General features: G+C 40.3%; 2 protein-coding genes across 2 annotated transcripts in view; both read right to left on the reverse strand.

Annotated features, from left to right (window-relative positions):
• The window catches only part of PLCG1 (phospholipase C gamma 1), a 431655-nt gene that overhangs the window by 49300 nt on the left and 355759 nt on the right, over positions 1 to 26596 (reverse strand). The window lies entirely within an intron of this gene.
• Positions 613 to 26596, reverse strand: part of TOP1 (DNA topoisomerase I) — a 713073-nt gene continuing 687089 nt past the window's right edge. Inside the window, exons 12-22 of the mRNA XM_050806644.1 lie at positions 25677 to 25799; positions 23770 to 23957; positions 22662 to 22806; positions 11891 to 12034; positions 10719 to 10904; positions 9378 to 9446; positions 8421 to 8535; positions 6823 to 6950; positions 3300 to 3394; positions 2933 to 3082; positions 613 to 1897 (exon numbers count right to left, since the gene is read on the reverse strand). Coding sequence (XP_050662601.1) covers positions 1795 to 1897; positions 2933 to 3082; positions 3300 to 3394; positions 6823 to 6950; positions 8421 to 8535; positions 9378 to 9446; positions 10719 to 10904; positions 11891 to 12034; positions 22662 to 22806; positions 23770 to 23957; positions 25677 to 25799 — 1446 coding nt within the window. The 3' untranslated portion in view covers positions 613 to 1794. The remainder of the gene's footprint in view (positions 1898 to 2932; positions 3083 to 3299; positions 3395 to 6822; positions 6951 to 8420; positions 8536 to 9377; positions 9447 to 10718; positions 10905 to 11890; positions 12035 to 22661; positions 22807 to 23769; positions 23958 to 25676; positions 25800 to 26596) is intronic.

The following is a 26596-nucleotide window of genomic DNA, read 5'->3' on the forward strand; positions in this document are numbered from 1 at the left end:
TCACCTTTCATTCTGAATTCCAGACTTACCTATAATTTAGGATGAGCAAAGGAACAATTTTTGTGGAGACCATAGCCAGCTAAGGTATCTGGAGCATCAGAAAGTGGTCAGAGACCACACTGCCTCTTTCAATTAAGCAGTCAATGCAGGGAGAAGTTTGCATCCCACCTGGGAAGGGGCTTCTGGGATCTGGAACCTTAATTCTCCCCATCCTGATTGTAAGCTTAGCCACATGAGCAAACTCACTCAAAGCAGCTCCCTTCTGCTTTTGGCCAGTACACATGGAAAGCTCTCCAAAACTTTTGACTCTCAAATACAGCTGCAACATCCTGCTCAATATACTTTATCTACGCTAGGCCTCTGATGCTGTCTTTGCACCACACCTCTTACTGTGGATATTTTGCACCCTCCCTTCCTTTCCTGTCTTCATCTAAGGATATGGACTTTGGATCCCCTTTAACCCACACCCACAGCAGCAGGACAGGCCCTACCTCATCTGCTCCTGGGAGGAATCTACTCTTGCTGACCTGAGTGGTGAGACCTCATCCCACACTAAGTCCCAGCCCCAACTCTGGCCTGAGGCCCTTTGTAACAAAGAGGCAGACACTTAAGTTTCCGTTAAGTTGTAGGAATTTATTTTAAATAACCTACAGTTGATTAAAAGGGAATTCATGATAAAAATAGAAGATACTTGAGGAAAGATGTGGGAAATGGACTCTGCACACACACTAAACTAACAATGCCTCTAAAACTAATGATTATAGCAAAAAATGTCTTCACATTAAAATTCTGCTTTTTATGTTTTTTTTCCATTTTTTACACAATTACAAAAGAAAAAATAAAAGCCCTAAAATCTTGATTATTTTTCTTTTTTGGACCAAATACTCATTTTCCTCTAAATTTATTGACCTGTGGAACTTTTTATACAATAAAATCTTTCAAGTGAAAGATTAGGGTTAAAAACAAAAAGATGGATATCTTAAAGGGTACAGCGAATGCTCAGAACAAAGGATGATGGGAAAATGGTTTCAGTCACTGATTATTTCATTATCCTTAGACTCACTCGCCCTTCATCCCTCCCCAACCCCAATCTACACGATCTTTAAGATCAAGAAAAAGGTTTAAATATTTTAAAATAATTAAAAATAAAAATTCACATTTAAAAAGGAACACTCAAGTCAGGAAATATTTTCCCATCATGCTTTTCTGTGAACAGGTGTCTGAACCAAAACACTGCCAAAGCCACAACTGCTTCAAGTTTAATGAAAATTGATCCCCATGACAATAGAGAGTGACATCTCTAACAGGTGCGCTGGGTTTTTTGTTCTACTTAATTTTAAATTCCTGAAATGGGGGAGAGGGGAGGGAGTTTAGGAATTTATTTCTATTAAAATATAGAAGTTATTGCAAAACCCTAACTGTAAAAACGCACCAATATAATCGGACTTTGCATACAGTAGCTAAGAGAATCCAAACATTTCAGTGAAACTGAATTTGCCTGGTAGAACGCTGACAAATTCCCATTCACTTGCCCTCTTGAAAATAAAAACAAAATTCAAAACAAATCATACAGCTAGAATTTTGATATCTGAAATATTTTTAAATAAGTTGTCCATAGGACAACTGGCTCAGCTCTCCCTTATAATATCTCCAGGTTTATCTTTTCGCAAAGATGTTGGTTTGTTAAGACTTGCTGCCTCTCTCCCCCAGGCACGAGGGCAAGCGAGGCTCAGTTTATCCATCTTTCCCAAACCACACTGTTCCTTTTCACAGAACCCTGCCTCTTGAGACTGGCTAAAACTCGTAGTCTTCATCAGCCATGTCAATGGCCCAGGCAAACTTTTCCCGCTGGGTTTTGTTGTAAATCTTCTCAATTGGGACGCCCCACTTCTTGCACCTGCAAACAAAGGAGAAATAAGGGGGATTAGGGTGACTCAGCAATGGCCCATATCTGAAGCCCAGGGTCAGATGTTCCATCTTCTCTTTCACATCTGTCTAGTGAGGATGCAAATTAATAGTGCACCAAGCATGTTCTAAAGGTTTTATGTGATCAACTCATTTAATCTTGGCAGTGATCTCTAAAGTAGGTGCTTCTGCAGATGTACAAGTAAAAAAGGTACAGATGAAGAAACTGAGGCAGAGACGTTAGGTAATTTACTGATTTTCTCAAACAGCTAGCTGGTAAGTGACCTGAAATTTGAACCCAAGCAGTTTTTCTCCATGTTCTTAACCCTATACTATATTGCCTTTTAAGAGCTAACCAAACCTCTAGCACCAAACAAGGCAAAACGAGCAGAAAGAGGTACAAAAGAGTTAGGTGGAACCTTTAGCCCGGACTAGCAAGTGCCATAGGGGAGGATATCTCCACCTATGCTCAGAACTTAACAGCTCAAACTAAACATCTTCCAAAACAAAGCCACTTGTTTCAGATGTTATGTGACAGTGTGTGTGACACACAGAGAGAAACTAATATTTATCTGCCTTTGTTAAAGACCCCTCTGCCTCTCTGTGTAAGTTGCTCAGATCTCTATTCTCATCTTTATCTCTTGTTCCTACCTTCGACTGCAAAAAATTTCAACGAAAAGTTTTGTTGAAGGGTAGAGTTGAATGGGCTCTTTCCTATTTTGCCAGAAGCTAAGAGTTTCCATTCCTGTCCTAAAGTTCCATAAGGAATAGGGATGGAACCTGCCTCTTAAAAACATAACATACACTACAAGGCAGTATGACAGCACTGACCATTTAGGAGCAACCAGAATGTTGCAATGCATCTACAGACAAGGTTCAGCAACCAAAGTAACTTGTACACAGCTGAAGCCAGAAGTTTCCCCAGAGGACTAGAAGTGTGCAGCTTAGGAATGGCATGTGAAGGCCACCAGTGCCCTCCACCTTTCTCAAGCTAGCAGCAGGAGCTCAAGGAAGGTTCAACACTTACCAAGCCACTGTGATCCTAGGGTCCAGATAATTGAGTTTGGAGGTTCCCAAGGCAATTTGTTTATTTTCCTCTCGGTCTGTGGCTTGAACTTCCAACTTCATCAACTGTTCCTCCAGTCTCTGCACAGCCTTCTTCTTTGACTCTACTACCCTAGAAGAATAGCACAGTCCTCAAGAACCAGGCCTGGGCTCTAAACAAGAGCACACTGTACCCATGCTGCCACTTTGAGTCAATAAAAGCCCTAGTACAGAGATTTCCAAAAGACATCCCTCAGAAACCATAGAAAAGCCAGGGCCCCAGGACCTCTGACAGATGCTGCACACACTTTTCCCCACCCGCCCCAACTTTTACAATACCAGGTACGTACTTCTTGGTCTTTGCATCCTTCATGACCTTGGCATCAGCCTTAGCACTTTTCAGGTCTCTCCGGGCATCTGCTAGCTGTTCCTTCTTGGCATCAATCTAGGGGAAATAATAGTGGTAAGGTTATGAGCTGTAGAGGAAAAATAGCTCCCTCAAGACAAGGTGAAACCTAGATGTTATCTGGACCAAGCTGTCTCTGTCAGTGGTTTGTCAGATAAAAACACCAAGGGTGGCTTCATGAAGGCAGGGAGAAGATGCACAGGGACTACTGAATTCAACTATTTGTTCTTCAGTGATCCTGCAAGAAACAAGGGTTCTACAGCATAGTAACCTAGGGGCTCAGGGAAAGGAACCCGCTGGGGCTGGGAATCTGGGTGCTGATCTTTCCATCAGAGAACACTCTGCTGTCAGACATCTGGGAGAACGGCTACAAATGACAGCTGTTTATCAAATAGATCCTGTGCCAGTTTTTAGCTTTCATTCCAAGAACACTGTAGGAGCTACTCTTTAGGAAGCTGAGCCAGGATACTTGCATCTACTGGGCAACCCCAGCTCGTTCCTCAGATCCCACCAGTACTCTGGGAAGGCGGTGACAGCTTCTCAAGGAAAATGGATGCACTGAAGAGAGTACTCAAGGGGCTACAAACTGGCAATTAAAAGATACCCAGGAAGCCAAACAGCTCAGCCAGTCTGTCCCAAACCAGGACATGGCAGGGCCTAGCTTTGGCATTCTGTTTTTAAAAGGAGAGAGGTTGCCGGGCGCGGTGGCTTATGCCTGTAATCCCAGCACTTTGGGAGGCTGAGGCGGGTGGACCACAAGGTCAGGAGATTTAGACCATCCTGGCTAACATGGTGAAACCCCATCTCTACTAAAAATACCAAAAATTAGCCAGGTGTGGTGGTGGGCGCCTGTAGTCCCAGCTACTCGGGAGGCTGAGGCAGGAGAATGGCAGGAACCTGGGAGGTGGAGCTTACAGTGAGCCAAGATCACGCCACTACACTCCAGCCTGGGTGACAGAGAGAGACTCCGTCTCAATAAATAAATAAATAAAATAAAAAGGAGAGAGGTCTGAGGTGGGAAGGACCTTAGTTGTCACTCAATGGATGTGAAAACACTTTCAGCTGTGGAGCTTTTTTTCCCAAGTGAAATCTCGTGGAATCCATATCTATAAGGGAAGAGACAAGGGCAGTTTCAGCCTTTCTTGCTTGTTAGAATCCTTGAAGCACCACTGGTGAGAAAGTTCTTAGATTCCTGCTTAGAGACAGCAGTGGGTAACAACATGGAGCTAGAGCCCCTGTCAGTGAGCTCACGCTGCTCTGAGGACAGAAGAACCCCATATCTATGACCATCTAGCTGATCTGTGAGGTTAACACAACCTCCACAGAGTAAATAACATGTCTGACACACACTGGGTTGCTCACTGAGCCCAGAATTGTTTGTTAAATACACACAGCCCAAGACTGGAAACAGAGGCCACCATTGTGAGAGAATCACTAAATATGTTTTACTATGAATGGCTTACTTCCAATATCTATGTTGTCCAAAGCCAAACTGAGGGGACTGATTCTATATACAAAAGCGTCACAGACACCACTAGCCAGATTCTTTTTAGGATAGAAATGTAGCAAACCACAATCTTTTAACCATTTCTGTGAATGCTAAATTGGCAGGCTATGTCAAATTCTCTCAAAGCATCAAAGACTCCATTGATTCACTTGGCAAAAAGGGGCGTGTGTTTGCTTTGTGGGCACACAGGAGAGGAATCCTGGGCTTGGAGGGCTCGTCTGGCAGGCAGCCTGGGCTGCCCAAACAGTGGTTCCAGAGTGAGAGCAACAAAAGACCTCCTCATACTCCTGGGAGGGGTCTTCCTGAATTAGGTAAACAGCACCTGAATATTCATGCTTTTATTTCTGGCTTGGAATGATAACATGAGGAGAATAAACAATTCCAGATGACCAGCATTTAACAGAGTGGCAGCAAATGTGAGCTGCTAGGATGGGCCATCTATAGAGTTCTTTGCCTGCCAATCATATGATCCAAGGACTCAAGAGGTCTATGGATGTATATTCATTCACTGTGGACGTGTACATCTCTTCAAGAAAGCCAGATGGTATCTGTAGCATAAATTATAGGTTGTGTGTACCTTTTGAACCAGCTGTATTACTCATGGGTACTTATCTTAAGGAAATCTCAACAAATGGAAAACATTCTGAGCCTTAAAATGCAGTCTCATTCCATAGTAGTAGTTCTTAAACTCCAGTTGTACAAGTATAGGATTCCATGAACTTGGATGAGAAAAAAATTACATCTATAATTTCAATAACCTCTTTTTGAAATTTATTTATATTTACTTTTAAATTTTTAATAGAGACAGGGTCTCACTCTGTTGCCCGGGTTGGTCTTGAATTACTCAGCTCAAGTGATCCTCCCACCTCAACCTCCCAAAATGCTGAGATTACAGGTGTGAGCCACTGCACCCAGCCTCTAGCTGAAATTTAGCATTTCTTCTTCAGTTATGAATATGGGGAACAAACCATAGTAATATAATAGCAGCAGCACATATGACTTTATCATCAATAGATGTTAGACATTTTCATTTCATATTTGAATTGCTGCAGAAATCTTAAAGTATCATTGATATTAATTAATTACTACCTTGAAATTTACTACAGCCACCTCAAGACCTTAATAAGGAAGCACATCTATTACTGTATCGGACTTTAAAATGTATTTTGATAACTGTATTTCAATATAATTTGTTTCCTTTTTAACCCTTTATATCTGTTCTATAATGAAATATCTGCAAATTCTCACTGTGGACCACCACGTTAGGATGAATTAGTTATGAAGTCATTCCTAACACAAAAATGTTCATCATCAAATGTTAAGTGCCTTATGGTTTAAAAGCTCAGTACCAGGTGGAGTCAGAAGGAGGAAAGAGGCTCAGGGACAAGGAATAGCACCTATTTGCACACCAGTCTTTCCGTCTAGGGCAGCAACTTGTCTGGCACATGGCCAGTATTCAACAGATGTTTGATGATGAACTATATAAAAATATGATTCATGTGGAATGCGTAAAAATAAAAATAGCTATGCTAGGATTGGAAAGACTTTAAATATATAATTGTTTCATCATCTTTTCAATTTGAAACAATCTAATTTGGAAATGGCTGTATTTCTGAGCTGTGGCAAGGAATTATGAAGACTCTTTAAATCCACTTTCCTCATGTACAATAAGGACAGTAATTAGCAATTAGAATGTACATCAAAGTTAGTTTTTCAAAATAGAGAGTGGCCAGTATAGAACTTCTATCTGTAGAAGAAAGATTTCTTGAACAATGGGTACTCTGATATTCAGTATCTTGATTAGAGATTAACTACTATCATATTTCCATTTGTTTATTTTTAGCATAGACCTTCTACAACAGACCCAGAACTGGCCTGCTGATATCCCAGCCCCAAATCCTCTCATTTGCAGATGATCTGCCCACAGCAGACACAGTTCCCTTCATTTTATCCAAGATACCTTAGATTGTAAGTTCATCATAGACTTCTCAAAAGTTTTTGGTGGTGCCCTCTGATGGTTACAAAGAATTGCAACAGCTCGATTAGCACGGTTATAAGAAAGGATCTTCGCTGGGATGTTCTCATCCGCTGTAAAGAAAGGAACATGGTAGCAGGAGGGTCAGTTTGCACACCAAAAGTGAACACACAGTATGTCTTCCCCCAGTGCCTTGTCCCCATGATTCTGCTGGCCCTTATCTTACTCAGATGATTAATTCAAGTTGCCCCCAAGGACTAAGGTCAAAATTTGAGTCAATAGTCTTAAGAAAATGATAGTAGTAAGTTTATATGTAAGCTTGGGCTGGGTAAATTCCCATCATAAGAGGAACTCTGAGTCTAGGTAATATAATAAAATCTACATCTTTCTTTTTACTCAGGGAACTTGACTAGGGACCCTTCATCTCCTTGCTTCCTCCCCACCCATATGCTCATCATAGGTGCTGCTGATATTACTATGGTTTGTTGCCCATATTCCTAAGTTCTATGCTGGCCACTCCCTACCTCCCCACCTCTCCACCCAATATAGCCAGAACAGAATGAGGAATTGAAGGGACATTAAAAGTTTAAAAGTTTTAAGCCACAGGTGGTAGTAGTATTTTATGATTATTATTATTTTAGAGATAGGGTCTCACTGTCACCCAGGCTGGAGTACGGTGGTATGGTCATAGCTCATTACAGCCCTAAACTCCTGGGCTCAGCCTCCCAGGCAGCTGGGACTACAGGTGCACACTGCCATGCCTGCCTAATTTTCAGAAATTTTTGTAGAGACAAGGTCTCACTATGTTGCCCAGGCTGGTCTGGAACTCCTGGGTTCAAGTGATTCTCCTGCCTTGGCTACCCAAGTGCTGGGATTACAGGTGTGAGCCACTGCACCTGGCCTGGTAGTATCTTATTTAAAAAGAAAAATTATAAATGCCATCCAAAAAAATTGTTTTTATTTGTATAGTGTGGCATTCTTTCTACCACCTTAAAATAATGACCCTCAACATACCTACCTCTGGCTTTTCTGGTTCATATTTTAAGGCCACTTGACATATTTACAGAGGGCAGTGGAAATTCAATAGTGACTGGGCTCCAGGAAAAAAAAGCCCATGGATCTTGGTGATGATATTCTAAAAATCAGCTATAGAAAGTATCTACTCTCTTATGGGGAAAAAAAATGACAGAAACTTCAGGGGAAGGACTTGTTCCTGTATTTTTCTGGTAACCATGACAACTTTACTCTCTCCAATTTAACAGAACATCACAGCACTGTCTTCACTCTGTGGGCTTTTAAGTAATATACGTATAAAACACAAATGCAGGCATTTTCATAGCAGGTGAAAAGCTGTCAGCATTCCATGAAATTAATCTTGAAGTTAGGGGTGGGAAGGGGGAAACAGTACTGATCCTATGTTTATACAACTAAGCATAGCATTAGCTGGCTACTAGAGGTCTAAAGCGAAAAAGTGACCACAATGGTAGGGAAAAAAAGTAGAACTGACTCTAAGACTTAGCTAAGCAAGGACACCGGATACCATTAGTAGGGGTGTGGGCCCTGTCTGGCCAAGCAATACTTACGGGCTGTGAGTTCTTTTAGCTGCTGCTGTAGCGTGATGGAGGCGTTGTATGTACGGAATACCTTGGCTGTCAAGCCCTCCATGAGATCCTGAAGATGCTTATTCAGAATACCAGTCTGGAGGAGACAAAGCAACAGAGATTTAGGTCAAAGCTTTACTACCTGCTCCTTCTGGCAGTCCTAGGAGTAATTTATGCCAGTGCAGTCACAATCTTGTCGGTTTATTGCCCTACAAGTGAGAAGTTAGGGAAAGAGGAAAAGAATTCCAGAATACAGGGTTACATGATGCCTCTCTATGAAGTATTTCAGTCTTTTTGTGTGTGTATGACAGGGTCTCACTCTGACACCCAGCCTGGAGTGCAGTGGTGCAATCTTGGTTCACTGCAGCCTCCATCTCCTGGGCTCATGCAATCCCCCTGAGGCTCTTAAGTAGCTGGGACTACAGGTGTGGACTACCATGCCTGGATAATGGTTTTGCCATGTTGCCCAGGCTGGTCTCAAACTCCTGACCTCAAGGGATCTGCCCTACTTGACCTCCCAAAGTGCTCCGGTAACAGGCATAAGCCACCAAGCCTGGCCCAGGTCGGTGGGCTTAACAGACCAATAAAGCAAATTTGTCCTTCCCTATTAGGATATCAGGGACAGGTTTTGGGTCTCCAGCAGGGGTGGCTGGGCATCCAGTGAAGTGAAAGTGCTGCAGGAGCAGGGAAGGATAAAAGGTAGGGCTTGTCTACCCCCCACCCTGAGTGCTTTAGCAGCTGTTCTGCAGCAGATGTGTCTTCTCGTGACTGCAGATTCACTGTGGGCTCAGAGGGAGGAAGACAGTGTGTATGGGATGCCACAGAGCAGGCCAGGCTAAAGGGAGAGCCCAAGTCGTCTGCCAGCAACTCTCCCCCGCTTTAGGTACTGTAAGGCTCTGGCTGGGACTCCCTTCAACATAGTGTGCTTTGTCTACTCACATTGAGTCTATCAAAAAGATCATCCTCAGGCTGCTTGTTCTCCATAAATAGTTGTAGGTTCTTAAAAACCTAGAAGACAAAGTGAATCCTAATTATTATTCTTTGAAAAAATCCTAACTTTAGAAATAATTCCAAACTTAAAGAAACTTGCAAAGAAAAAGGCACAAGGAAGATGCATACATCCGTCACTGAGATTCACTGTTAACGTTTCACCCCATTCACCATTTGCACAGTGCGCATGTATGCTCACTCTCTCCATGTGTATATTTACAGATATATATACATAATTATTTGTTCTGAGCCATTTATAAGCACTTACTTATCATATGGTCCTAAAGTACATTTATAAGTACTTATAATATGGTCCCAAACATTTCAGTGTGTATGTTCTAAAAATAGATATTCCCTTACATTTACACAGTATTTATCAGCTTCAAAAATTTACATTGATACATACTGTTATCTAATCTACTGTCCACGGTCCAATTTTGTCAGTTTACCTGATGATGCCCTTTATCTCACCAGTACAGAATCCAATCTGAGGTCAGGTATTACATTTAATTGTCAAATCTCTTTAGTCTCTCATACAGAGTACTTCCACAGCTAGCAAAGCCTAATTACTGATTATAGTGTCCTTATAAGAAGAGGACTGCTGATGGGCTGGATTATTAGGATCCTGCACACTATACGTCTCTGGTTCAAGCCCAATACTATGGAAAAGATTAGATTGGGACTATAGATCTGTAGCACCCTCTTCAGTGATGGGCTCAGAGATCTGGGGACTAACAGATTAACCTTTCACTCAGGAGCTGGAGAGAGGCTGAGCAAAGATGCAAAGTGACAAATGTGCCACATGACCAGGGGATACTAAGATACAGTTAAATCATATGCTGAATTTGCTGTAAGGGCCTATTCTACAGCATGCTCCAATGAATACTGCTACAGAAGGCCACTCAATTGAATACTGCTACCAGAAGATAGCACAGGGCGGGACAGTGACTAAAAGGGGGTACACAAGATATCAAATAATACCTCTCCTCTTTCAAGTCATTTATTTTTATTTTAATTTGAGAGGCAGAGTCTCACTATTTTGCCCAGGCTGGAGTGCAGTGGTTATTCACAGGTGTGATCACAGCACACTACAGCCTCAAACTTTTGGTCTCTGGTGATTCTCCTGTCTCAGCCTTCTGAGTAGCTGGGTCTACAGGCATGTGCCACAATGCCTGTCTCAAGTCACTTTTGCTGGTGCCCAGCAAAGTGCAGAACACACAAAAAAGCAGTCAACCCATGCTTGTTGAATAATGAAAAACAAGCCAGACAGTACAGGCTACGTGAACTTACTCGTTTCTCAACAGGGACCTTGTTATAGTATCTGATGGAGTCCTTCCCAAGGAAGTCAAACTCTACCACATATTCCTGACCATCCAGCTCTGGGTGTAGATTGATGTGCTCCACACGAAGTGAGCAGCAACCCACAGTATCCGCTGTTTCTCCTTCCTCCTTTTCATTGCCTGCTCTCAAAGCAAGCTGCCCAGGAAAGAAAGAAAAGGTGAGCATGAGACAGACTCTTGCTGTGTCACCAGGCTGGAGTGCAGTGGCGCAATCTTGGCTCACTGCAACCTTCGCCTCTCTGGTTCAAGTGATTCTCCTGCCTCAGCCTCCCAAGTAGCTGGGACTACAGGTGTCCACCACCACGCCTGGCCAATTTTTTTTGTATGTTTAGTAGAGATGGGGTTTCACCACGTTGGCCAGGATGGTCTCGATCTCTTGACCTCGTGATCCACCTGCCTCGGACTCCCAAAGTGCTGAGATTACAGGCATGAGCCACCACGCCCGGCCTTTTGACCCTTATACAATTTCTGGGAATCCAAAACAGAAGCCTCCCAATTCTGTTTGAAGCTACAGCATCAGTCAGCATGGCCTGGAAACTCTGGATTCTGCAGTGTTACTTCCTCCCCCACCCACTATGAAATCTAGAGGGATGTTAAATATTCAAGCTCCTCTTCTGTCTGTTCTGTCCTCTGAAATGGGGATGGAGAAAACAAAAAAAAATAAATAAGGCAGCAAATGAGGGAGTGCTGCTACTCTGGGCAATCAAACTTAAAAAGCTAGTGTGAATTTTGAGACAAGTCAGAACTTATGTTAAAACACAAGACTGGGGGAAAAACATGAACTTCTTTTTCTTCTCGTGAGTACCAAGAAATCGATCTCCTCTAGAGCATGGTCTTTAAAACTATATAATGGTGATACCTGCATGGTTTATTTAACCAATTTTATAAGTTATAACCAACTTTCTAAAGGAATGAAATAAAAAAAAAAAAAAAATCAGAATCTACTGCTCACAGTAAGGCTAAGCATTGTTCTGTGCAACTTCTGATTCAGTTATACACACAAATATATTTCTATGTGTGTTGAGTTGTGATATATAGTATGTGGCACAGGGCCTGGGGCAGAGCAGAAACTCCCTTTGTTAAGCTCAACACTAGACAATGCCGATGGGAAGATGCTCTCACCTTGTCGATGAAGTACAGGGCTACAGCTCTCTGCCGGACTTTCATTTCTTTGGACTTCCAGTCTTCTCGATACTGGTTCCGGATCTTGTCCACACATTTTTTCAGCCGCCGAGCAGTCTCGTATTTCTGCCAGTCCTTCTCACCCTATAAAGACCCAAACCCAAAGGCAGATTACTTCGGGACAGTGTAGTAAAGGCAGACTTTGAATATAGCCAGGCAAGGTGATGCAAGTCTGTAATCCCGGCTAGCTAATCGGGAGGTTAAGGCACAAGAATTGCTTGAACACAGGGGGCAGAGGTTGCAGTGAGCCGAGATCATGCCACTGCACTCCAGCATGGGTGACAAAGCGACACGTTGAATAAAAGAGCAGGAACTTGACCTTAAGCAAAGGTAAAAAAGAATAGTACTGAAGAGAGAGTTTGGCACATTTAACCTGATAAGAATGCACACTGTCCCATCTCACTGCCAAGCACAACTGACTTCTGAGGCTTTCCCAGAAGAAAGTTTCTAGTTTTAATTCTGTAAAATGTTTATGTTCCTGGGAAAAACCCACATGGGATGTCCCAAAAACTAAATTCTGTCAACACAAAGCATATAATCACCCTCATTCCCACATCAGTTTCACAGCCTTGCTGCCAACTCTGCGACCCAATAGCAGTTTTCTACTAGGACTGAATTCCATTAAATCTAAGTGAATTCCATTAAATTACAGTGTGGTGAAGCTGTCAGAGACACAGAACCAAAGACTACAACATGTAATTACTAAGGACACAATGACTTCCAGGAACAACCATACTTATTCACCATTTTCTAACTTCTGCATTTCAAAGCATTTCTTGATGAGACTGAGAGGAACTATGTTTCTGGAAAGCCTTGAAAAAAAATAAGAGCTTTTGGTGGAAGGGTTAAAAGTTGATTCTAAAGCCAATGAAGGGTTATTAAAACCGTGTGAAAACTGAATCTAAACAATAGTGAAGAAGAATTTCTGCTACCAAGCTGAATGAAAATAGACTCACAAGCAAGAGCCAATTATGACAAGTGAGAAGGGAAAAATTTCAAGAAATCCCAGAAGCAGGGGGTTACATAAAACAGCATAAAACAGACTACATGACATAAACATAGAGAAGGAATTTAAGAATCCAAGAATCTCTGCTCTTAATTTCCCCACCCACAACAAAGGAAAGTGGTAGTGATTTCTGCCCACACATGCCTGGTTCCTGACTATGACGTGGGCCCATGGTCCTAGAGACATAAGACCTGTGGTGAAGATAGCCAGCCTTTCAGCCTGGGTAACAGAGGATGACCCTATCAAAGAAAAGGGGTGGGCGGTGGGGTGGGGGCAGAACCAGCCTTCTGGGTGTGCATAAGCATGAGGTACCTAGAGCAACAATGTCTTCCACTTCTCGATCCTGAAAGTACTCAGAAATTAAAAGCTTACAACAGTAAAGCTAAGGAGTCAGCACTCTCACAATCATGTGTGCCACTGGTATGTACTTGTCTGGCTATAAAACAGGAGTTTCAGTAACTACCTGCTATTATGGGTGGGTGATTTAGTAGTTGGTGACGCAGAAAAAATACCTAAGTCTTAGTACATTTTGACATTTAACAGGGTGAATTAGAAAAGGTGAGATACAAGCTGTCCTCATGCACAAGTCAGTAGAAAATCTCCATGACAACTGTTCTTACACATGCACGGAAAAATTGGACACAAAAGGCTCACCTTCAACAGTAGAGTACCCAGCTCAGAAGTGGCCTCTTTCCCCTCACTCTAATGCACACAGGCTACCAAAGCCTGTTTCAAAGTCCCCTAGGGTTACGTTTGCTCAGTTCCTTAGTCACACCACTGGAATGTAAGGTAGGAGTCAGGCAAATGAGATTTAGAAAAACCCAAGCCTTAAGTCATTCACAGGATACTACGAGACCAACTTTTCTTCACAGGCTGGCTGGGCTCCTGCACAAAGGATCCAGGATTCTCTCAAGCTGAGATGGAGGTGGGGGCAGAAGCCACCCCGCTTAGATCTAGCAGGAGATGGCTGGCCTCCAAGAAGTATGCTTGTCCCTGCAGTGTTCAATGCCCTAAACAAACTTTCTTAGACTACTTTTAGAAAATAAACTAACCACCTAGGTCTTCCAGGCAAGGTATCACAAAACCATCTCAAGAAGACAAGGAATCCATTGGAGAAGGCTGCCTTTGACCACCTCTCCTCTTTCCCTAATTCAATCACACTTCAGTAATGGGTAAAAATCTAATTTAACTGATTGTAGATGACATTCTTTGGGTGACTTCTTTAAACTAGCAGGCCCACTATATTGTCTCTCTAATATAGCTGCTATCCATTCAGCAGAGTGGTTGGGTGGAATCAGGATCTGGATTCAAGATTACAAAGTTGGGGGTGAGAAGGCAAACTGGACCCTGTTTTCTAGTAACTTTCTCAGACGTTTGTATTGGGGAAGATGACATTTACCAGTATTCTTACATGGCTCTTTATTTCCCTTCTCGGGCAATCTCCATCAAGCAACCACTGATCCTTCAATCTGATTACTATCATCATAGATTAGTTTTGCTTAGTCTAGATTATATAAATAGAATCACAGTATAGACTCCTCTGTCTGCCTTTTTAACGCTTTCTTTTTCTTTTTTCTCTGAGACAGCATCCCGCTCTGTCACCAGGCTGAAGTACAGTGGTGCAATCTTGGCTCAGTGCAACCTCCGCCCCTCGGGTTCAAGCAATTCCCATGTCTCGGCCTCCTGAGTAGCTGAGATTACAGGTGTGCGCCACCCTTGGCTAATTTTTGTATTTTTTTGTAGAGACATAGTTTCGCCATGTTGGCCAGGCTGGTCTCGAAATCCTGACCTGAAGTGATCCACCAGCCTCGGCCTCCCAAAGTGCTTGGATTACAGGCATGCACCAACCACACCTGGCCTTTAACGTGTTTTTAAGATTCATCCATGTTGTTGAATATATAAGTAGTTCCCTTCTTTAACTGCTGATAAATATAGTATATTCTATGACTGTACCATAATGTGTTATCTATTCTGGTATGTTTCCACTCTTATGAATATAGCACTGCTATGAACATTCTTGTACAAGTCTTTTCATGGACAAATATGTTTTTATTTCACTTGAGGTAAAAATACCTAGAACTGGAATTCGTATCTCCCTGTGGCTAAATCTTCACTCCACTGAAAATTAGTGATGTCGAGTACTCTTTCATTTGCTTATTTATTGACCATTCCTGTATCTTCTTTTGTATAGTATATGTTTAAGTCTTTTGCTTTTTTTATTATGGGGATGTCTGTCTTTTTATTATGGAGCTATAGGAATTCTTTGTATAGTATGGATATAAGCCCTTTGCCAGATAAACATGTTGCAAATATTTTCTTTTAGTCTGTAAATTCTGTATTTATTTTAGCAGTGTCTTTTGTTGAACATACATTTTTAATTTTAATGAAGTCCATTTAGTCAACTGTTTCTCTTGTTGGTGTTTCTCTGTCCTAAGGAATCTACTCTAAGGTCATATTCTACCATGATATCACCTACAAGCTTTAATATTTTAGTCTTCACACTTAGGTCTATGTTAGTCTTATTAATACACAGATTTAAAACGTTTTGAATTTTATACCAAGATGCCAGGCTCAGAATATATATGTATATATTTTTAATGAGCTTGTGTCTTATTTTCTCTAATAGAACTCACCAAAATGAGAGCTTTCCAAGATGAATAGTGTAAATATATTTTCCTTCACATTAAGCCCTTTAATCCCTAGGTTACATAAAAAAGGTTGTAGGCACATACATCTTTGGAACCCCACAGAATTCTAGACTCTAAAGAGAAAAAAGGCAGAAGTGTGTATTTGGCACTGAGAGTATTTTAACAGGATTGAACGCAACATGATGTCAACATTGATCCTAAAGTTTGCTGTATTTCATTTGAAAGAAAAATTGTGATGATAAATTCTGTATGTAAGGTTAAGGCTGGTTTGAAAAACCTGAATTTTACTAAGGGCTACTTTCCCTGGGTTGTGAGAGCAGGTAATGCTTCCAAACTTAGCAGTGGATTGTACTTAGCAGTGAGTACCCATAAACATCCTTTTTGTAAACTCCTAGATTATGCAGGACAAGAAACTCCTGGGTTATCTGGAATCAGAGTTTCCTTGGTTGAAACTGCAGGTTCCAGAAGGCTAGCTGTCATTCCAATGCTATTTCAGATCCTATGGGCACCAGGCACAGAGTGGGAGAGAAAGAGAATGGAAATACACTTGCAAGATGTCTGTGTAATGGAAATCCTGGGAGGAAAAGCAAAAACAAACTGGGATGAACATAAAATGAATGAGCTCAGGACAACTTTTTTTTTTTTTTTTTTTTTTTTTGAGGCGGAGTCTTCACTCTGTCGCCCAGGCTGGAGTGCAGTGGCACCATCTCGGCTCACTGCAAGCTCTGCCTCCCGGGTTCGCGCCATTCTCCTGCCTCAGCCTCCCGAGTAGCTGGGACTACAGGCGCCCACAACCGCGCCCGGCTAATTTTTTGTATTTTAGTAGAGCCGGGGTTTCACCGTGTTAGCCAGAATGGTCTCGATCTCCTGACCTCGTGATCCGCCCGCCTCGGCCTCCCAAAGTGCAGGGATTACAAGCGTGAGCCACCGCGCCCGGCCAGGACAACTTTTTAGTACCTAGAGCAAGTGTTATTGTAGTTCTCAAAAATCCCAATCCTTTCAATGACCTTTGAGGCTAGAAGTAGTGGCAATGACTGTGGTAATGACTGCAAGTAGGCCAATCCAAGTTTCCAGTAAAGGGGCAAAGACAGGATACATAAAAAGATCACACTTCAGCTGTTCTACAACTTTGTGCTTTTTACCCTTCAATGCTCTAATTTTTTAAATTGTTGAAAATTCATAGTTCACATCATGCTTGTGCTACATTTCTTGATAGAGCACAGATAGGATAGAATGATACACTATTATGTGAGGGAAGTAAGTAAGTAAAATATAGACACAAGAGTAAGTACAGACGGCTCTTAGAATAGGAGACATCTCTGGAGGCTGAGCAGAGATGTGTAGAACAAAAGCGTCGTGATGGCAGTCTCCCATACAGCCGACCTAAAGCCCTCCATGAAGTAAAACCACAAGTTACCACCCTTCAGCACTCTACTATAAAAACGTTATCTGTTATTGACTGCTGGGTCACAATAAGACATACTTTAATTACGTTTGCTCCAAATATGTAGCAATGTAAGTGCTCTAGGCTGGATGTGGTGGCTCACACCTACCCAGCACTTTGGGAGGCCGAGACAGGAGGATCACTTCTTGCTCCATGCAAGAAGTGGGGACCTGAAGTCAGGGGCCTTATTAGCTTGGGCTGAGCTGGCCTAGGAGACTCCCTGCAAGACAGAAAGTAATGAACACAGAAGGAGAAGAAGGGGAAGAAAAGAGAATAATACATAAGCAAAAAACACCTCCCAGTTAAAAGGGCTTACAAACAGAAATTTCAAAAGACACAAGGAAAATGGCTCAGAAAAACTGCCAACAGTAATTAGCACATGAATTCATGGTAGGTAACATTTTATAGAACCATCTTACAAAGACTTTCAAGTAAGTATGTTTAGTATGCATAAAAAGATACAAAATCTAAAAACATGAAATTATAAAACAAAAATGAAACAAAATCAGATATAAAATTAGAAATTTTGAAAACAAAAAGTAGTAATTGAAATAAATTATAGATGGAATAAATTTTAGATTAAATATAATTAGAAACAGAATTAGTGAATTGGAAGTGAGTGCTACAACTCACCCAAAATGAAGTATTCCCCTGAACTTAAAAGTTAAAAAATCAGACCTAAAGAGACAAAGGGTATGAAAATATAGTTTAAAAAAGATGTCTAGATTGAAAAGTGCCAACACTCATCTAATAGGACTCTAAAAAAGAACTACAGAAGGAATGGTCTAGACGCTATGGAAGAAATAATGACTGGTAATACTGTAGGATAAAGTACATTAGTCCTCAGATTGAAAGTCTCACTATAAATACATATATATCCCTGGATACAGCATAGTGAAACCAGAATCTATCAATGATAAGACACTTTCTTGATTGGAGAAAAGACAGACTATGAGTTAAGATGAAAATAAAGAAATTTTCAGGTAAACAAAGGTGAGTGAGTGCCACTGTTGGGTCTTCACTAAAGAAGCATTAAAGGGTGTATTTCAACAAGACAAGAAACCCCAGAAGGTAAGAGATAAAGGAAGCACTGAGTATAGAAATTAATAAAACATTTGGCTGTGACTGCTATTGACTAGGGAAAGGGTTAGGATTTTATAGATAATTGTGTTTAGAAATAAAAATTAAAACTTAAAGAAATATGAAATATATGAACTGAAAATGAACTGTTTTTATAGATAATTATCTACATAGAAACCCCAAATGACAGACACTTTTAGAACTAAGAGTTCAGCAACCCTGAACAACTCTGAGCACCTCTTGTATCTGCTGCCAGATACAAGATCAACACTTCAAAATTATAAGCATAACCACTTCAGGAATAACCAACAGAAATGTAATGGAAAAAAATCTCATTCACATTGGCAATAAAAACTATAAGGTCACTTAAAAATAAAAATTTTTTAAATGTAAAACCTTTATGAAGAAAATTAAAAAACCATATTGGTGGATACATTCAAAAGACATGAATAGAGAGGCACATGTTCCTGAATTGGAAACTCAATTATATTGTCAGTATCTTTCCCCATTAATCTATAAATATATTGCAATTCCTATAACAATCTCAACAGTTTTCATTAGAATTTGTTAACTAACAAGTTTATCAACAGTTTTCATTAGAATTTGTTAATTAACAAGTTTATCAACAGTTTTCATTAGAATTTGAAAAAGTTTATCTTAAAGTTAATATGAAACAGCAGAGGGCCAAGAATAGCCAAAGCAATTTTGAAGAAGGAAACAAACTTGTCCTACTCAATAGACTTTATAAAGCTACAGAAGTTAGGACAGTATGCTACTGATGCAGAAACAGACACACTAATTAAAGAGGACAGAGAGCCCAGAAACAGTCTGACACATATGTAGATATATCTTATATACAAGAGAGGAGGTAATACAACTAAATAGTTCTGTGACAACAGTTTACTCATTTGGAAAATATATTAGATTTCAACTTCTTCCCATATGCAAAAATACATTCTAGTCGATCTAAGACCCAAATGTAAAAAGCAAAACTTTAGAAACATTAGCAAGGATATGGAAAAAGAGGAATACTGTTGTGGGTGGAGACGGGAGGAGAGGAGGAGAGTAATGATGTAAATTGAAGTACGTAAGAGAACAATTTGGAAATATCTAATGTGTAAAACAAATTTTCATCCATATACACAAGAAACGTGTTTCTTCCAGCACTGTTTAAAGGGCAAGAGACTGTATAACAACTCTAAATACCTCTTAAGAAGAGAATAGAGGCAGGGTATGGTGGCTCACACCTATAATCCCAGCACTTTGTGAGGCTGAGGTGAGCAGATCACTTGAGGTCAGTTCAAAACCAGCCTGGCCAACATGGTGAAATCCCGTCTCTACTAAAAATACAAAAATTAGCTGGGCGTGGTGGCACACGCCTATAATCCCAGCTACTCAGGAAGCTGAGGCACCAAAACCACTTGAATCCAGGAGGCAGAGGTTACAGTGAGCCAAGATCACGCCACTGCACTACAGGGTGGGCGACAGAGCGAGACACTGTCTCAAAAGACCAACAACAAAAACCAACAGAATAGATAAGTTTTTATGATATAATAGAATACCATGTCACAAGTAAAACGGATTAATTAAAAGTGTAGGTTAAGATAATAAAACCTCAAAATCAAAGCTGGAGAGAAATAAACAAGTTGCAGAATGATCCCAGTAACATACCTAATTTAAAACTAAAACTTGTTTTTAGTTTACAATATGTTGTACAATATATGTCTTTAGCTTACAAGTTTACAACATATTGTAAACTAAAAACAAGTTTTAGTTTTAAATTAGTATGTTACTAGTATGTTACATATTGTAAAATTACATATTGTTTATGCACACATAAATATACTGTAAAAATACAAAAAATATATATGAGAATAAAAAACACCGAGTTCATAGTAATCTACAAGGAAGGAGGTGAATGGTATACAGGTGGCTTCAGCTATGTTTATCAGAGTATTTTTTATGAAATGAAATAATTGAGCACATAGAACATAATTTTAAGATGTGACAAAGCCAGATGGTGGACATACAAGTGTTCATTACATAATTATCTATTCCTGTATGTTTGCAATATTTCACCAAAAATAAAACCCATAATGTTTGTATCTTTCTATTTTTTAAAAAATCTAAAAAGAGAATGCTTCTTCCGCTGGCAATATAAAGTTAAAAATGATTCAAGGCACTATCAAACCCCAACCTTTGAAGATCTCACTATACTGCTGAGTACGAGATAGCCTAAAAGAGAACTGAGAGCAAGCTCAAGAAATCATTTCTTTTTCCCCTAATGGCACCACTTTTCCAGGCCTTTAATGACTCCTATTGGGATCCCATTGCAGTTCAAGTCAGGCACTCTGTCCTGAGTATAAGGTTCAGAGTCTAGGCCGGGCGCGGTGGCTCAAGCCTGTAATCCCAGCACTTTGGGAGGCCGAGACGGGCAGATCACGAGGTCAGGAGATCGAGACCATCCTGGCTAACACGGTGAAACCCCGTCTCTACTAAAAAATACAAAAAACTAGCCGGGCGAGGTGGCGGGCGTCTGTAGTCCCAGCTACTTGGGAGGCTAAGGCAGGAGAATGGCGTAAACCCGGGAGGCGGAGCTTGCAGTGAGCTGAGATCCGGCCACTGCACTCCAGCCTGGGTGACAGAGCGAGACTCCGTCTCAAAAAAAAGAATTAAAAAAAAAAAAAAAAAAAAAAAGGTTCAGAGTCTAACTCTGGGTGACTTTTAGGTTCACTACCATAATCATCATCCAGAAACTTGCAAAAATGTCTATTGTGTATAGCAGTTAGCTGGATATTGTCTGGAATAAAACTGGCTGGCTCTCTGCTCTTGAGGTGTTCCACTGGCCTATCTAACAAGGATCTCAGCCCTCAGAGAGGCTCCTACAATTAACTCTAATCCTTACCTGTACAAGTACTCAGCATACATTATGTATCTGTCACCTCTCTCCATCCCCATTGCCATCATTTGTCTTAAGTCATCACCGTTTCTTGCCTGGAGTACTGCAACGGCCTCCCATTGATTTCTCTACCTCTTGTTTGTGTCCAATCCAGTCTCCACAGAGCAGCAGTCAGAATGATCAATTATGTAATGAGTTTCCAAAATACAAATCTGGTGTCATTTCCCTCTTTAAATCCCAGGTTGGTAGCTTCCTTTTAAACTTAAAGGCCCCAAAACTTGCCCAAGATCCAATACCTAGGAACTCTTAGATCTTCTTAGAGTGTAACTTAGATCTTCAGTCTCTTCATGCTCTCCTGTGACATCCACTGCTAAATGCAGCCAGCTTTAAATGCCATGTTAAAGAGACTGAGCCCTTAAAGGACTTTGAACAGTGGAGTTGTGTTGAACATAGCTTCACTTCAGCAAGACTTACAGGCATTATATGTAAATCACACCAGTAGATTTAAACTGCTGTAAATGCTGCAAAGGAAAAGTACAGGGTGCCATCTGAGAGTATACCAGGGTACCTGATCCAGCCTCTAGGATTCAGGGATGGCCTTTCTGAAGAGGTAACATTTAAGATGATATTTACAGGATGAATAGGATTGTATCCCTGGAAAGAATAGGAGAATGGGTGTTTCTAATAGAGAAAATAAAGTAGCCTTTTGAAATCCCAGAGGTAAGCAAGAGCTTGATAGTTCTGAGAGAAGAAGAGGCAGGAGAGGAAGCCATATAGTGAGGCCAGCCAGATCTTCAGGTACTACTTTAAAAAAAAATTTTTTTTATATTATCCTTTAAATGTTACCTCTTCAGAAAGGTCCCAGGTCTCCTGCACATAAAACAGTAACAGTCTACATAGAACTAATTCCTTGACTGTGCTTTTGTCTCTATTAGGTTTATATTTCATAGTATGTTGGAGGGAAGAAGTTCATGGAACTCTCTAAAGCTGGATATACGTAGCTATCTGGCAAACGGGAACTTATTCCCCCCAAGGCAGTTATCTCCTTGCAATAACACTATCAATAAATAACAATGCACAGGTATGTAACATAGTTTATGATGTGCTTTCACACACGTAATTTCATTTGGCCCTGGTGAACCTACCCAGATGAGACTGCAGGAAGCCAGAAGTATGTAAAACACTAGATTTTACAACTTGTTTCAGGCTATACAGAAATTACATTCCCTTCTCACAGCCAAGAGAGGTGAGGAAGTAGAAGAGATCTGCAGAGGCCAATATACAACCACCGTACTTCAACACATTCTGACCACTGGACGTTAAGCAACGTGAAGGCAGGACCTACATCTGTCGTTTGCCAACATAATTCCTAGCACCAAATGTATACTCTGTGTGGCACATTTGGGATTTCAGTAAATATTTGTGAATTAATAAATAAATAAGATTACAATGTGACCAAAAAAAAATGGAGGCATTGTAGGAAGATCACCATAATGCTAACTACTTGCCTTCTTTCAACGGGAAGGGTTTTTAATTTGTCAAAGTGATTCTGGAGGACGAGAACATTACATTTCAACAGAAAAAGATTATCAGCACCATGAACCAGTGCAGCTCTCAACTATCCCGTAACTTACCTTGATTCGTGAACTAGGGTTAAGCATGATGTATTTAATGGAACCTTGGATGTTCTCTGTCCAGGAAACCAGCCAAGTAACCTTGTTATCATGTCGAACCTCTTTCCACTTATGTCCTGGAGGAGGAGAAGGAACCTTGGCATCTCTGGAAATAACAGAGCAAGACGATAGTGAAATGAGATGTGAGGAATAATTTCACCTTTCATGACCTCAAGTGGACATATATGCTGAGCATATTTTTCCAAGTTTCCTTCTTAACAGTCAATATAGTAGTCCCATCTTATACATGGTTTTACTTACCCTCAGTCAACTGTCATCCAAAAATATTTAATACAAAATTTCAGAAATAAACATTTTGTAAGTTTTAAACTGCACATTATTCTGAGGAGCATGATGAAATCTCTTGTAGTCCCACCTGGGACACGTGAACCATATATACAACATATCCATGCTGTATACGTCACTTGCCCCGGGTAACTAAGGCGCTGCCTTAGTTATCAGGTTGACTATAATGGTTTTACATTGCTTGTGTTCAAATAACCCTTCTTTTACTTAATAAAGGCCCCAAAGTGCGAAAGTATTGATGTTGGCAATTTGGATATGCCAAAGAGAAGGTGTAGAGTGCTTTAAATGAAAAGATGAAAATTATCGACTTAATAAAAAAAACTGTATGCTGAAGTTGCTGAGATCTAAGGTAAAAACGAATCTTCCATCTGTGAAACTGTGAAGAAGGAAAAAGAAAGTCATGCTAGTTTTGCTGTTGCACCTCAGACTGCAAAAGTTATAGCCACTGTATGTGGTAAGTACTTAATAAAGATGGAAAAGGCTTTAAATTTGGGGGTGGAAGACATCAACAGAAATGTGTTCCAAGTGATAGCAGTTGGGTCGAAGTTTCAGGTATCCACTGGGGGTCTTGGAACATATCCCCTGTGGATGAGGGGAGACTATTGTACCTCAAAAACATCTGGAGACCTATGCATGAAATACTGTCCTGCTCTTAAGTATCTCCCTTCCCAAACAGTCCTGTGTAACCTGGGAAATATTCCCAAGTACAATAAAGGACACCCTCCACCCCCTTTTCGGCCCACAGGATGAAGTGCGAGCTCACTTGCTACAGTTGATGATTATATCCTCAGGCATGATTCGTCTCTTCAGCATGCCCATCTTAGGGTGGTTGCCCCGGCCACGGAAAAGCCCGGGAGGCTCTATCTTGAAGTTAGCAATCCTCTCTTTGTGGTTATCCATAATACAGAAGCCATATTCTTTCAGTAATTTTTCATTCTCCTCTTTGATTTTCTGGAAGACAGCCAAGAAAGTACTCAAAATAGATTCCGATGCTGTTCTCTACTAATACATTTTTATCTCTTGTGGGAGACTAGGTCAAGATAGAGAAAAGTCTGAAAATGACTAAAAAATGAATTCAAATAAAGGAAAACCTCTAGTGGTTTTCTCAAACTTAAATATCATAAAATTCCCCAAAAAGATCTGCCTATAGGGATTGATTTCAACTAGATTCAAAACTGATTCCTGTGTCTTAAAGGATATATGTTTATAAATGTTGTTTGGGTGTTTTTAAATGTACTTTAAAAATTCGTACTATTTTATTGAGTACTATCAAAACAGGAAATGGAGAGGGGTCTCTGATAGAGCCTCATAAAAGAATAGCTCGAGCCATTTAATTAAAACAGCAGTTAAACAGCTTAAAAACATGGGTTTTAAAGTCCAGACAGATCTGTCACTAATTTTTTTGTAGGTATACAGGTTAAATGCTCTATACTATGATCCTTGCTCCAAAAAGGTGGGGTATGGTGGGCAAGATTTTGAGCCTCCTTACCCTCTATTGACTCTTTTTATATACTTATTGATTCAATTTAACTAAGCCCTGCTGCCTTGTGGGTGGGAACAGACCTTGCTGGCAGCAGGTGTCCTTGCAGGGACTCTGACAAGGGGATGTTTATAAAATCTATCTTTGGATCAGTATTCTAAGAACAAAGCTCCAAAGTGATCTTTTAAGTTTCAAAATGCCCCGATGTAAATAATATACTAAATTTCACTAACTTGGAATATTGAGGATAAGATTTACCTGAGACAGAAAGTCTGATGCAATTAACATTCTTATAGTAACACATTAATTTTTAAACTAGTGGCCAAATAAGTACCATGAAACAATGAGTTATATAAATACAATGGCCTGAATTATATAAACATGCAAGTCCTTCAAAATACTGAAACTACAGGAATTTGAAGTGCAAAAAATTCCTTAAAATCCTTAACTTCTAGACTTCCGATTGGAAAAAATGAAATTCTAGCCTGGATTCCTTTAGTTAGGGGCTGACAACTTTTTCTAGATAGAAAATATTTTAGGCTTGAGTGCCACACAGTCTCTTTTGCAACTACTCTCTTTTGCAACTACTCATCTCTGTCATTGTTGCATAAACACAGCCATAGATAATATGTAGAAAAGTAGGGGCAGCTGGTTTCAATAAACTTTTTTTTTCTTTTTTTTTTTCTTTTTTTACAAAAACAGGCAGCCTGTAGAAGAAAAATGACATCCCAGCTGGATACCAGAAAGATTCTTCAGTAATGAGGATGGCCAAGGCTGGAAGATGGAGATGGATGAGCACTGCAAGATTCCACAGTAAAACAGATAAAAGAACAGGAAGGTATATGGCCAATATGATTTCATCTGTCTTAAATCCTTAATATCCAGTAGCCACTGTGGGACAATTCTGTCCATCCTTAATTACTATATTATTGGCTGGAGTTACTGACTGGTTTTTAGGTCACTGAAGCACCAGGGTTCCTATAGAGAGCTACTGAGCAAAGTACTTATTCACAATTTTCAGTCTAACTAAAACCTTTAAGAAAATTTAGACTTTGAGAATTCTAAGTCTTTAGCACAGAATGATGTGAAATTACTGATGTTAAGTGTTGTGTCGTAAGAACCAAGAAGAAAATTAAATGAACCAATCACGATTCCAAAATTCTCCAGAGGTTTAATAAATTCTGTTGTACCAGTTTCTCTTCCTTGCTCATCTGTTTCCGAGCTTCCGACTGGGCTTTGAAATACTGGCTCATCTGGGTAAAATCACATTTGCTTAGGTTGGTGATAATATTCTTCTCTTCATTAGTCATTTCCTAGTCAAAAGAAAACAGGGAGATGAAAGAAAAACAACTAAACTACACTAGTAAGTCCTTGGGTTTCTTTGCGAATATACCCAAGCACCATTTTTTCAGTCAAAGGTTTCTCGAAGTAGCCAATCTCAATTAATGAATTTTGAAAAAACAAAAAAACACAGAATAAAAAATATTTCTTTATTATAAAATATGTATTTAATAATATCAAAATGTTTTAAAATGACTTATCATGGAAAAAAATGAACTCTTATGTGGTTTCTTAGACTCCGTGGCACACTGTCCCCAGGCGTATGAATACAAGTTTGGAATTCCATACTGATTCTCTCTTAGAAACATTACCCCTATTCTATTCATTTATTACATTTGCTTTTCAGAGCTAGTTCAGGAAGTAAACTTTACTGCTGCCTCTGTCCACATTATCCAAATTGAGAATAATGAGATTTTAAAAAATCACCTAGGCAAATATAGTATATGTTGTTTCAAGAGTAGAAAGTACCTAGAACAAATGAGCAAGAATTAACAGGGAGTGAACAGGGAGTGGGACATCAGATTAACATTTCTCTTTGCAACAGCAGACACGGGGCAGTCCTGCAGAGACAAACTTTCCTATGCGCAACTAGAGTTGAGGTTTTCTGTTTGGCCTAATCTCATAACCCCCTACCTGCCATCACATGACAGCCGATAGCAAAGATATACGAGTATTCTTTTTTTTTTGAGACGGAGTCTGGCTCTGTCACCCAGGTTGGAGTGCAGTGGCACAATCTCGGCTCACTGCAAGCTCCGCCTCCCGGGTTCAC

Source organism: Macaca thibetana, chromosome 10 (genome assembly GCF_024542745.1).
Source record: "Macaca thibetana thibetana isolate TM-01 chromosome 10, ASM2454274v1, whole genome shotgun sequence".
NCBI lineage: Eukaryota > Metazoa > Chordata > Mammalia > Primates > Cercopithecidae > Macaca > Macaca thibetana.